Source organism: Rhinoraja longicauda, chromosome 25 (assembly GCF_053455715.1).
Source record: "Rhinoraja longicauda isolate Sanriku21f chromosome 25, sRhiLon1.1, whole genome shotgun sequence".
Classification (NCBI taxonomy): Eukaryota; Metazoa; Chordata; class Chondrichthyes; order Rajiformes; family Arhynchobatidae; genus Rhinoraja; species Rhinoraja longicauda.
Window position 1 is genome coordinate 20034273 of NC_135977.1, and position 12633 is coordinate 20046905.

Here is a 12633-nt window from a genome sequence, read left to right on the forward strand (position 1 = left end):
TATTGAACCAGACCATGATGCAACCAGTCAATATATGCTCTCTATTGTACACCCATAGTGGTGCAAGACATTATTTGTCGACATACAGAATCTCCTCAATCATTTAAGGAACTATAAAGAGTTGAGGAATGGTGAAGGTCAAAAGCAATCAAGGAATGACAGGAAACTGGGGCTAGACGTGGTGCTCTTCAGAAGCAGCTCTGATCAGTCCTTCCATAAGCTAGGGTACTGTCTGATTCACCTCTAACAATAGACAACAGACAATAGGTGCAGGAGTAGGCCATTCGGCCCTTCGAGCCATTCAATGTGATCATGGCTAATCATTCTCAATCAGTACCCCGTTCCTGCCTTCTCCCCATACCCCCTGACTCCGCTATCCTTAAGATCTCTATCTAGCTCTCTCTTGAATGCATTCAGAGAATTGGCCTCCACTGCCTTCTGAGGCAGAGAATTCCACAGATTCACAACTCTCTGACTGAAAAAGTTTTTCCTCATCTCCGTTCTAAATGGCCTACCCCTTATTCTTAAACTGTGGCCCCTGGTTCTGGACTCCCCCAACATTGGGAACGTGTTTCCTGCCTCTAACATGTCCAACCCCTTAATAATCTTATACGTTTCGATAAGATCCCCTCTCATCCTTCTAAATTCCAGTGTATACAAGCCTAGTCTGCCCCATTGCAGACATTGGACTTTGTCTATGAAATTGATGTACTACAGTGCTGAGAACTACATTTTGATGAAGGGCCCCGGCCCCGAAACGTTCCATGTTCTCGAGAGATGCTGCCTGATCCACTGAGTTAATCCAGCACTTTGCGCTTTTTTCTTTTGTAAACCAGCATCTGCAGTTCCTTGTGCCTCTATTCTGCACTCTGTACCTTCCCCTTTGTTTGATGTACTTGAGTTTGACGACTCGATAGTGTTTATGTCCAGCATTATCTGATCTGATTAGATAGCATGCAAAACAAAGCTTTTCAATGTACCTCTGTACACGTGACAATGATAAACCTCAAGTCAAGTCAAGTTTATTTGTCACATACACATACACGATGTGCAGTGAAATGAAAGTGGCAATGCCTGCGGATTGTGCACAAAAAAGAATTACAGTTACAGCATATAAATAAAGTTAATAAGTTACTATAGTGTAGACAAAAATTTAGTCTCTGGGGTTATAAAAGTTGACAGTCCTGATGGCCTGTGGGAAGAAACTCCGTCTCATCCTCTCCGTTTTCACAGCGTGACAGCGGAGGCGTTTGCCTGACCGTAGCATCTGGAACAGTCCGTTACTGGGGTGGTAGGGGTCCCTCATGATCTTGCTTGCTCTGGATCTGCACCTCCTGATGTATAGGTCCTGCAGGGGGACGAGTGTAGTTCCCATAGTGCATTCTGCCGAACGCACTATTCTCTGCAGGGCCATCCTGTCCTGGGCAGAGCTGTTCCCAAACCAGACTGTAATGTTGCCGGACAGGATGCTCTCTACAGCCCCAGAGTAGAAGCAAAGGTACCTAAATCCAAAGGTAAAGCTGAACCTAAAATCTATGCACATGCGGAGAAGAGTGTTCTCTGTGTAGTGCGGGGCTGTTGCCATGACTATTCTGTTGCATGCAGTTGGTAATCCTGCTGTTGTATCACCAGTGGTCATGTGCAGGGTTTAGATTGGGCAGATTGATGTCATCTCACGAGACACTCTCCTGAACTCTGGCACAACGTACATTGGTCTGCCCGTGTAAATCTGTCCTATCGGCAAGGAATGGGGTTCATTCAGGATTTTATGGTCACTTTTTCCTTCCCTTTATTCAAAGGCTCTCCCAAGTGCAAGTAGGACACAAAAAGGTCGGAGTAACTCAGCGGGACAGGCAGCATCTCATCCCAAGTGCAAGTCCTTGGTCTGTTTCCATAGTAATTGTAACCTAATCACTGCTAATTAATGAAATACTCAATTAGTCACAGAGGCTTTGTCTGCTCGAATGTTTTGTTTTCCCACATAAAGCGCTGCACATTGCCTCTCAGCTTGCTCCGAGACAATGGCTTTCTCCCAGTTACAAGACAGCAATATTCTGTCCCCATAACATTTTACAAGCTGTCTGTTTCGTGGCAGATAACAGTTAATTCAGTCAACTGATACACTGCTTACAATTCCACACAAACCCCCACTAGAACTTATTAATATATATATAATATTTTAGATATTTATATATATATATATATATATATATATGAAGGGACGATAATGAGTAAGGTGGGCCTAAAATTGTCGCGCTATCATGTACCGTTTTGGCTGTAGTTCAGGAACAAACAAACAAACAAACGAGAGTTTTAGTATCATATCATCATATCATATCATATATCATATATATACAGCCGGAAACAAGCCTTTTCGGCCCTCCAAGTCCGTGCCGCCCAGCGATCCCCGTACATTAACACTATCCTATACCCACTAGGGACAATTTTTACATTTACCCAGCCAATTAACCTACATACCTGTACGTCTTTGGAGTGTGGGAGGAAACCGAAGATCTCGGAGAAAACCCACGCAGGTCACGGGGAGAACGTACAAACTCCTTACAGTGCAGCACCCGTAGTCAGGATCGAACCTGAGTCTCCGGCGCTGCATTCGCTGTAAAGCAGCAACTCTACCGCTGCGCTACCGTGCCGCCCTATATATATATATCTATATATATATATGTCTATATACTAAAACTCTCGTTTGTTTGTTTGTTTGTTAGGTGTTCACCAACAACCCCTCCCTGCTCCTGCCTGTGCTCAGAATGCCAGAGAAGTGGTTTACATGCTCACAGACTCCGTGATCTTCAGCATGCGCATGTAGCGAAAAAAATCCTTTTCAAGGCAACGAGGTAAATCTGAGCATTTTGATGGCACCATCAAAAATGCGAGGTTGGTGTCAATGTTCCAGTTACATTCTAGTCGTGGTTGGTGAGATGCCCATTCCTCTGACTGGAATCCAACACTAATATGCACGGTGGCGCAGCGGTAGAGTTGCTGCCTTACAGCAAATGCAGCGCCGGAGACTCAGGTTCGATCCTGACTACGGGCGCCGTCTGTACGGAGTTTGTACGTTCTCCTCGTGACCTGCGTGGGTTTTCTCTGAGATCTTCGGTTTCCTCCCACACTCCAAAGACGTACAGGTTTGTAGGTTAATTGGCTGGGCAAATGTATTTTTAAAAAAAAAAATTTTTTTAATTGTCCCTAGTGGGTGTAGGATAGTGTTAGTGTGCGGGGATCGCTGGGCGGTGCGGACCCGGTGGGCCGAAGGGCCTGTTTCCGCGCTGTATCTCTAAATCTAAAAAAAAAAATGTTTTTAAAAATCTAAATATGCTGCAGATGCTGGAAATCTGAAATAAACGCAGAAAGGATGGAGCTACGCAGTCGGACAGCATCTGCGGAGACAGATAGAGGCTTAGCCCTTCTAATCCTTGGAAGAATGAGGAGTGTCCCTTTATGGAAGAATATTCTATTGAACTTCTACAGGTCTACAGGAGACAGCATATTGACTAGTTGCATCGCGGCCTGGTTCAGCTATTCAAATGCCCATGAACAAAGGAGATTTCAAAACGTGGTGAACTCTAGAGGACACAAAGTGCTGGACTGACTCTATGGGACAGGCAGCATCTTTGGAGAACATTGGTTGGCGTCGGCAAGTTGGGGCCGAAGGGCCTGTTCCCGCGCACGATGACTCAGTCAGAATTAAATCCAGTGGAATGAAGCTTAGCACCAAGAGAATGTCATACATCTTGAACTGAATTAGGATTGAGAACAGGGACTTATCTCAAACAAATGTTGCTTAATAAGATTGCAAGATACAAATACTTAAGCAAAGTAAAGTGAACGATGGCAACACACATCAGCGAAAAATCCTTAATGCTCTGCAAGACCGATTAAGTAATTCCACATGGAATAATATTTCTTCTAAGAATTATAAGGTGCAGGGAATAAAACACTCAATAAATTCTTATTGGCAAAATGTAAATGAAAGGTCTACATTACATTCAAAACTCCGCTGCCCGTCTACTCACACACACCTCGATCCGTGACCATATCACACCCGTCCTTTATAAACTCCACTGGCTCCCCATCCCCCAGAGAATCCAGTACAAAATCCTCCTCGTAACCTACAAAGCCCTCCATAACCTGGCCCCATCCTACCTGACCGACCTCCTCCACAGGCACACTCCCACCTGCACCCTCCCCTCTGCCGCTGCCAATCTCCTATCCCCCCACATCTGGACTAAACTCAGATCCTGGGGGGACAGGGCTTTCTCCATCGCTGCTCCCACCCTATGGAACTCACTACCCCAAACCGTTAGAGACTCCCCCACACTCACCACATTCAAAACATCGCTGAAGTCTCACCTGTTCAGTACTGCCTTCAACCACTGAAGGTCACCTCACCTTCTGTCTCCTTTCTCTGTTCATTTATTTATTTACTTATTTATCTATTTATTCATTTCCCCTATGTTCTCAAAATCTCTGTAAAGCGTCTTTGAGTATATGAAAAGCGCTATATAAATAAAATGTATTATTATTATTATTATTATTAATGGAGAAAGGACTGCCAACTCATTCCTTCTTTGGAGTCCGTTAGAATTGTTTGCAACCCTGGTGAGGGAGAATGTCCAAACTCCGTACAGACGGCACCCGTGGTCAGGGTCGAACCTGGGTCTCTGGCACTGCGAGACAGCAACCCCTACCACATCTTTACCCTCATGCCACTGTGCCGCCGTTCGTTCTCCCAGTGACCACGTGGGTTCCCTTCGGGTGCTCCGGTTTCCTCCCACATCCCAAAGGCAATGTTAATTGGCTTCTGAAAATTGTCCCGAGTGTGGAGGATAGAACTAGTGTATGGGTGATCGCCGGCCAGCGTAGACTCGGTGGGCCGAAGGGCCTGTTTCCACGCTGTATCTCTAAACTAAACGGAACACTAATTTCAGCAACTATAATTCTGCATCACAAACTTCGGTTTTGCACTATCGTGGTTACCTAGTGATATGAATATTAATTTATTGCATTATTTTTATACATTTGTCTAAGTGTTTTGGATTTATGGGCCTGTTAAGCTGCAGCAACAAAGAATTTAATTGTTCAGTTGGTGGCACATACGACAATTAAACAATCTTGACGCAAACATTTTCAAACTGTAGCTCAAAAGTAGCTTTCCAGCGCTGTTACATTTTAAATAACGACAAAGTCTTTGTTACACAACACAAAGTCTTTGTTACACCACACAGGTCTTTGTTACACAACACAAAGTCTTTGTTACACCACACAGGTCTTTGTTACACCACACAGGTCTTTGTTACACCACACAGGTCTTTGTTACACCACACCGATTTCCCCCGGCAACTGGTGGTTTTGCACCTCCTTTAATCCGGACACAATTACGAGAGTGCACTTGAAATCCCCTCTGGAAGTTTCCCCCCCCCCCCCAAATGTGGTGCCTAGGCCAGGTGAGGCGGCCAATCTCGACCTCGTCGGGACTTCTGCGGCTAGTCGGCGGGTCGCATTTGCCGCCTGTGGCCGGGGCTCTGGAACTCTGGCCCAGCCGGAGCTGGCAGATCCGTTCCCATAACCGACCTCCGAGCCCAACTTTGCGGGCCGGTATCTCGGCCCTTCGGCGGTCTAGGCGGACCGTTCCGATACTGTTCGACCCTCCCCCCCCCCACCCCCCCCACCCCCCCGCCCCCCGGAGGCCGTGACCTCTGTTGGTCCAGCAAAACATATAATCCAGAAAGGCTCTGGAACCAGTGCTGGAAAATCAGTGATGGAGCTGTAGTTGTAGCCAAACAGAGTGGTTTATTTGGTTGTCATGATACACCTTTGAATCTAGTACTCACTTGTTCTGTTCACTTCTCTCATGTTGAGGTGGTCAAGAAAAGGTACCACCAAGCCCTGACCAAGGAACATCTTCACCAGTGTCACGGCCATGTCTTGTCTGCTCTCCACGGTGGTAACCTCCTCCAACATGGTAAGAGGGGTGACATCCTCAACCTGGGAAAGGTTAGAAAGAGTTGCCAGTAAACATTTAGGTTTAGGTTTGGTTTTGGTTTAGGTTTATTACTGCCACATGTACCAAGATACAGTGAAAAGCTGTGTTCTGCATGCTTTCCAAACAGGTCAGATATAACATTCATAGACACAATCAGTTCGAAGTCAAGTATAATAGATAAAGTATAGAGGAGGAACCAGAGTGTAGAATATAGTTATCATCATTATAGCGCATCAGTTCCTGAGACAAAGTCCACTGTCCGCAATGGGGTAGAAGTGAATCGGACAGTACCCCAGCTTATGGAAGAACCAGGGAAAACACACGTGGTCACAGGGAGAACATACAAATTCTGTACAGAAAGCACCCCCGGTCAGGATCGAACCCGGGTCTCTGGCGCTGTAATGGCAGCAACTCTACCACTATCGCCCACTTTGGATCATTCACTCAGTTCACTGCACCACCGTTAAATTCCTCCAGCACTTTGTGTTTTGCTCCCCCTGTAAAGTAAAATGATTTCAATTCCCCAGTATGTAAAACTGAGAAGACATTAAAGATATCCAGAAAACTGACCGCAACTGCTAATCCAATAAATTATTACAGCATGTAGGATTTTTTGTGGATAAATGAAATAGCCAACAATTTGACGTTGTCAGCTGTGATACATCAGAGGGAATATTGCAATAAGTAGTTCCTGCACTGACTATGAAAGCCACAGCAGTTACAACATCTGGTTTCATCTCCAGTGTCTGCAGGGCTAAAGTGTGACATAAATTGAATTCAGAGTCACATTTTAGACTAATGAAGTTGACATTACACCCATTGAATCAATTTGCTGTTTGAGAGATTCCAGACCTAAAACACGCAGCAACAATCAAATAAGTGCCGTGAGGTCACTTGGTCTCTGAGTGTGCTTCCATCGAACATGGGATAATGGTCAGCCTTCCGCAGCTCATGTGCCACTTCAACCATCTCAATCATACTCTCACCTTTCCCATCCCCATCCACTCTCACACTTCCTCTTCAATCCTTCATAAAACTCTTCTGTTTCACCAAGCAAACCATTCAGTGGCTTACACCCCGATGGTATGAACAGTGAATTCTCCAATTTTAAGTGAAATCCCACCCACCCCCTCACTCTTCCCTCTGCCCCCCCCCCCCCCCCCCCCGTAAGCACCAATTTATCTCACCATTCTGCACCCACCCACCCACCCCATCTCCTCCCACCCACATCCCTCCCACTGGTTCTTCACTCCTTATCTGACACCCTTTTATCTCATTTCCTCCATCTGTTATCAGGTAACTGAACCATTCTACCAACCGCTGGAGTGCAGTCCTGAGTTGCTGTCTACCTCACTGGAGAGCCTCGGACTATCTTTGATCGGACTGTACTGGACTTTATCTTGCACTAGATGTTATTCCCTTGACCATGAATCTATACACTGTGGATGGGTTCGATTGTAACCCTGTTATAGTCTTTCCACTGACTGGTTAGCACACAACCAAAGCTTTACATTGTAAACTCAAAAACTCAAACTCAGTCTGGCCATCACCCCCACACCCTCATCTACTGGTCGGGATTTGCTTCAGAAGACGTTAAGGAGCAAGGAAGGTGATAAATGAGAGCAAGCTCTTTTTCTCAACAATTAGGTAAATGGCAGCTCTCCCACTGACAATGCCACCCCATTAATCCTCTGTATAGTCGAGTTCCAAACACACCATTAGCTGATTTAGTTTCCTTTCATTGCTTTTTTGTCCCTCAATTCTCTATTTGACCTTGAATAAAAAACATCCATTCCAAACCGCTATCATGTCTACCACATGAATGTTTCTCTCAGGGATCGAGGGGGGGGGTCACTGATTGAAAATCTTTCTGACAAATCTGCAGTCAATGGGTTTGAGTCCAGCAGACGGGCAGGCCAAAGGACAGCCGAGAACAAGGCTCAAGGACGACCCAGAACAAAGCCCCAACAGTGGGGGAAGCTGGGAACCCCGAAGACTGGAGATTCAAGGAGGAGGGAGCCGTAGGGGGCAACGGATGCGAGACGTGGGCGGGTAGCAGAGGGGCCAGGGTATTGCCTTCAGCGCCTTCAAGGTCGGCTGCAGGGGACGGCCACCGGGACACAGGGGCGGTCGGGTGAGGAGAGGGATGTGAGGTCGGGCTTACCTAGGCTCACTTGAATCAGGGGTGCTCCGGGACTTCCAACACGTGGGCTGGACTTTGGACACTTTGTGTTTTCTGTTCTTTTTTCAACGCCGCCTAATTTGTGGCGACAGTGCATTTGTGAGTTGTGCAAAAGAATTTCACTGGGCTGTGCAAACATGGCAATAATGAACCATTGAACCATTGGATCTTGGTTTCAAGGAGTAGTCAGCGTATGCTCTGACTGGACTAGCTCACCCTTGCCCCAGGTCAGTCATGTATGTAATAGTCACTTACTCAAACCTACAAATTGGTATTGGTTTATTATTGTCCAAGATGAGTTGGAAAGACTGCAGAAGAGATTCACCAGGATGTTACCTGGGCTCGCAACATGATTGATAGGGAGAGGTGGATATGCTGGGAGTTTTTGCTTTGGAGCGTAAGAGGCTGAGGGGTGACCTTGTAGAGATCTGCGAAAGATCACAAAGGGCATGGATAAAGTGAACACTTACAGACTGTTTCCACGGGCAGATGATTGTGAAACTAGAGGGCACAGGCTTAAGGTGAGAGTGGAGAGATTTACGAGAGGTCTCAAGGGCACCAGTTTCACTCAGAGGGTAGTCCGTACCTAGAGAGAGCAGCCAGAGCTGTAGACGCAGAGAGAGTTACGATTCATTAAAGAGATTTGACAATTAGATAGGGCCTTTGCACGGTAGGTCATAAGGTCAAAGGGCGTGACGCTCGGAGTTGCTCAGGCGTTCTGGAGGATAAGCAAGCCTCCGGCAGAGACTCGCCACACACGCAACACATACGTCCCCGCTGAGTTACTCCAGCATTTTGTCTACCTTTGATTTAAACCAGCATCTGCACTTCTTTCCTACACATTTTGTCCGTTCCACTGCAAAATCTCCTCAAGGTGCGTCTACTTTGAAGACGTTCCCCTCCTCTCTCCACCGAGAGTTCAGCAACATCCTCTCTCACTGCTCCCCAGCTGTGATTCCGCTGTATTATTTTGTCAGGCCAAACCCTTGGCCATCCTTTTCTCCTCAACTTCATCCAGCCTGGCCGCACTCCCTGTCTCCATTGTCTTCCAATTCCGGCATTTAAGTGAGCTGATTTAAATCCCCCCACCACTGGTGTCCATAACCTTAAAGGCTTTGCAGGAGTATCTTTTGAAATGTAACCAGAGCCACTGTAATTGGTCTCCTGTGTACCAAAGCTAGAAAAAGGACCTGTAAAGTATAAGTAAGCTCTCTTTCATTAAGCCCCAGGGAAAGACACAAAGTGCTGGAGTAACTCAGCAGGTCAGGCAGCAGCCCGGGAGAACATGGACAGGTGATGTTTTGAGCCAGGACCCTTCTTCAGATCAGTCTGAAGAAGGGTTCCAACCCGAAACGTCGCCTATCCACGTTCTTCAGGGATGCTACCTGACCTGCTGAATTATTCTGGCGTACGAGTCTTTCTCTGGTATAAACCGGCATCTGCAGTTCCTTGTTATTACAAGCCCCAAGCAACAGTGATTTGTGAGTTCTGCAACTGGTATCTGGCTTATCATCTGTCATCAAAAGAGCATCTTAAATTTAAATATCATCTTCACCATAGAAAGAGGTCCCAAAGAACCCTGTGACAAATGGCACAAAATAACACAAGGACAAATTAGTCCACCCAATCAATGAGAAAGGATAGGGAGAATGTAGGAAAGTAGTTGCTGGGGGGGGGGTTATGGAGAAAATACCTGAGCTCAGCACCAGAGCAGAGAGAACCATATTCCATAAGTCATTTACAGAAAGGTGCAAACAAAATACAAAAAATGGAATAAAAAAAGGTCTGCCTCACAAGGAGAGAAATATTGAGGAATATATCCTGTCTATTTTCAGCTACGAGATGAATTATTTACTTTGATACGAAGAATTAAAACAAAAACGGATTTATCAAGAAAAAATGTTAACATTCTGCTAAACTGTAAAGAGTTACAAGAGTGCTCATGCATAAAACATAGAAAATTAAAATGCTGTATGGGCCTTTATTTCCAAAAGGAAAAAGAAGAAAAACAGAATTTGAAACAAAAAATAAAGAATAGTGAGAACACTCAGCAGTCAAGTAGCATTTCATAGAATCATAGAGGAATATAGCAGCAAACAGGCAAACTTTGGTTCATCATGTCCTGCCGATCATCAACAACCTAGCTATTTTAATCTCATCTACAGCACTTCATTTATAGTCTTTTATGCCTTGGCAATTCAAATGTTCATCCAGCCCTGCCTAATGTCCCTCTGACAATGACCAACATTGAATCCTCCATGGGGGTCAGGCCCTGCAGGAAGGTCTCTTCCATTAGTTCATTAGTTCTTGCTACCTCTAATTGCACAAACCTGTCTCCTGCAAGAATGAGGAAGTGTTGTGGATTCTACTGGGGTGGTGAGATTGACATGGTTCAACAGGCAGTGTGTGCATGTTGTGGTATGTAGCGTGAGGTTTGCAGCTGCATTAAGTTTATTGGGACAAAGTTAAGCAGCCTGATGTGATTAAGCACTGTAATTTTGTGGTGCCATTCATAGAGATTTTTGGGTGGGACTGAGGCGTTGCAAGTTTAGTGGCGATTTTGGCTTCAGAGTCTCTGGCAGAATTCTGGCAAAACACTGCGACAATTCAATGGCTGCTGTGACCGAAGACGGTCCCGCTGTACTGGCAGCCATAGTAAGTGCTTGCCTCCAGTACACCACTTGCCCTCCAGAAGGCATCGCGCGGCAACAGTACGGGTCAGGGGTCGTGACCTCGCCTGCCGGGCAAGGGCTCCTATAGATAGGAAGGGTTTCGCCGGTGGATAGGCCAGATGTTGGCAAATGGGAGTAGTTTTGGATGCCATGGGGGGGGTGGGAGGGGGGCTGAAGGGCCTGTTTCTGTACTGCACAGCTTGATAATTCTATAACTATATACAGTGCTTTGTGTGTTGTCCAAGCAAATCATATAACAAAGATAGACACAAAATGCTGGAGTAACTCAACGGGACAGGCAGCATCTCTGGAGAGAAGGAATGGGTGACGTTTCGATTCGAGACCCTTCTTCAGACTCAGACTCAGTCAGAAGAAGGGTCTTGACCCGAAACGTCACCCATTCCTTCTCTCCAGAGATGCTGCCTGTCCCACTGAGTTACTTCAGCATGGTGTGTCTATCTTAGGTGTAAACCACCATCTGCAGTTCCTTCCCACAAAAATCATATAACACATACTTTCTTATTATGCGCTATCATAATTACCAAACCTTTGGTTCAAGACCAAGCCCATAACGCTGGAATATGTATTGAAATATTTTAGAATTTAAAATTACAATTTGTTTCATCACTTAGCAGCAACTTCACTTCCTATTACACTTTTGTATTTACAAGGGTAAATGTTGTTTATTACCATATAAATCGAGAAGCACATTCCGTCAGCTCTCTCTCTCCTTATGGTCTCTTGCTGATTTCAATTATGGACCCACTTTACTTCATTGAGTTAAGAATTAAAAAAGCAATGGTTTTAACCACAGCATTAACTTTGTACGAAAGCCCTCGTTATAAGCACCATCCTATTTTATATCCACTGCCCATAAAATGTTCAAATAATGGAAATTGAAGGAAGTGATTTGTGATTTCCATTTGAGATCTTCTGGCCTTATGCAATAATCCACTCACAGCTTGGCAGTTCTGCACATCGACAATGCGGTCATAGGAATTGATGACATTGAAATGCTTCGCAATTAACAAAACATTGATTATGTAATCTTACTTCATCTAACAGAAAATTGCCAGCTAACAAACCTTCATTGTGAAACATCGTATCACCAAATGGCGCAGTGGCACAGCGGCTAGAGCTGCTGCCTCACAGCGCCAGAGATGCAGGTTCGATTCTGACCTCGGGTGCTGTCTGTACGGAGTTTGCACATTCTCCCTATGACCACGTGGGTTTCTTCCAGGAGCTCCGGTTTCCTCCCACATCCCAAAGACGTGCAGGTTTGTAGGTTAATTGGCCTCTGTAAATTGCCCCTAGTGTGTAGGGAGTGAATGTGAAAGTGGGATAACATGGAACTAGTGTGAATGGGTGATCGATGGTCGGCATGGTCTCGGTGGGCCGAAGGGCCTGTTTCCATGCTGTATCTCTAAACTAACCTAATCCAAAGTTTTCCAAAGTCTGATCCAATCGTTAAGTACTGTTAAATTGCTAAAATCTGCTCCAACACTTTGACAGGCAAAGATTCATTATAATTTTGGTTGCTGCAAATTAATGGGAAATGTTGGCTAAGTTAGGTACAAAATTATTTTAAGAATATGGACAAAATATTATAATGGAGTAATGCCTTTGAATTGTATGTATCGATAATTTTTATATCATAAAGGAATTACTGTCTCTTCTGGGTCCAATGTCAGTCAGCCGCATGAAGAATGTGATGCTAGGATGAGCCTTGGAAGCAAGAGATTGACTGATTGAAAGATACAGTGTGGAAACAGGCCCTT

The 12633-nt window shown here is 45.3% G+C and overlaps 1 protein-coding gene across 1 annotated transcript in view; it reads right to left on the reverse strand.

Annotated features, from left to right (window-relative positions):
• Positions 1–12633, reverse strand: part of rasal1a (RAS protein activator like 1a (GAP1 like)) — a 146683-nt gene that overhangs the window by 48225 nt on the left and 85825 nt on the right. Inside the window, 1 exon segment of the mRNA XM_078421548.1 lies at positions 5850–6003. Within this exon segment, the coding sequence (XP_078277674.1) occupies positions 5850–6003 (154 nt within the window).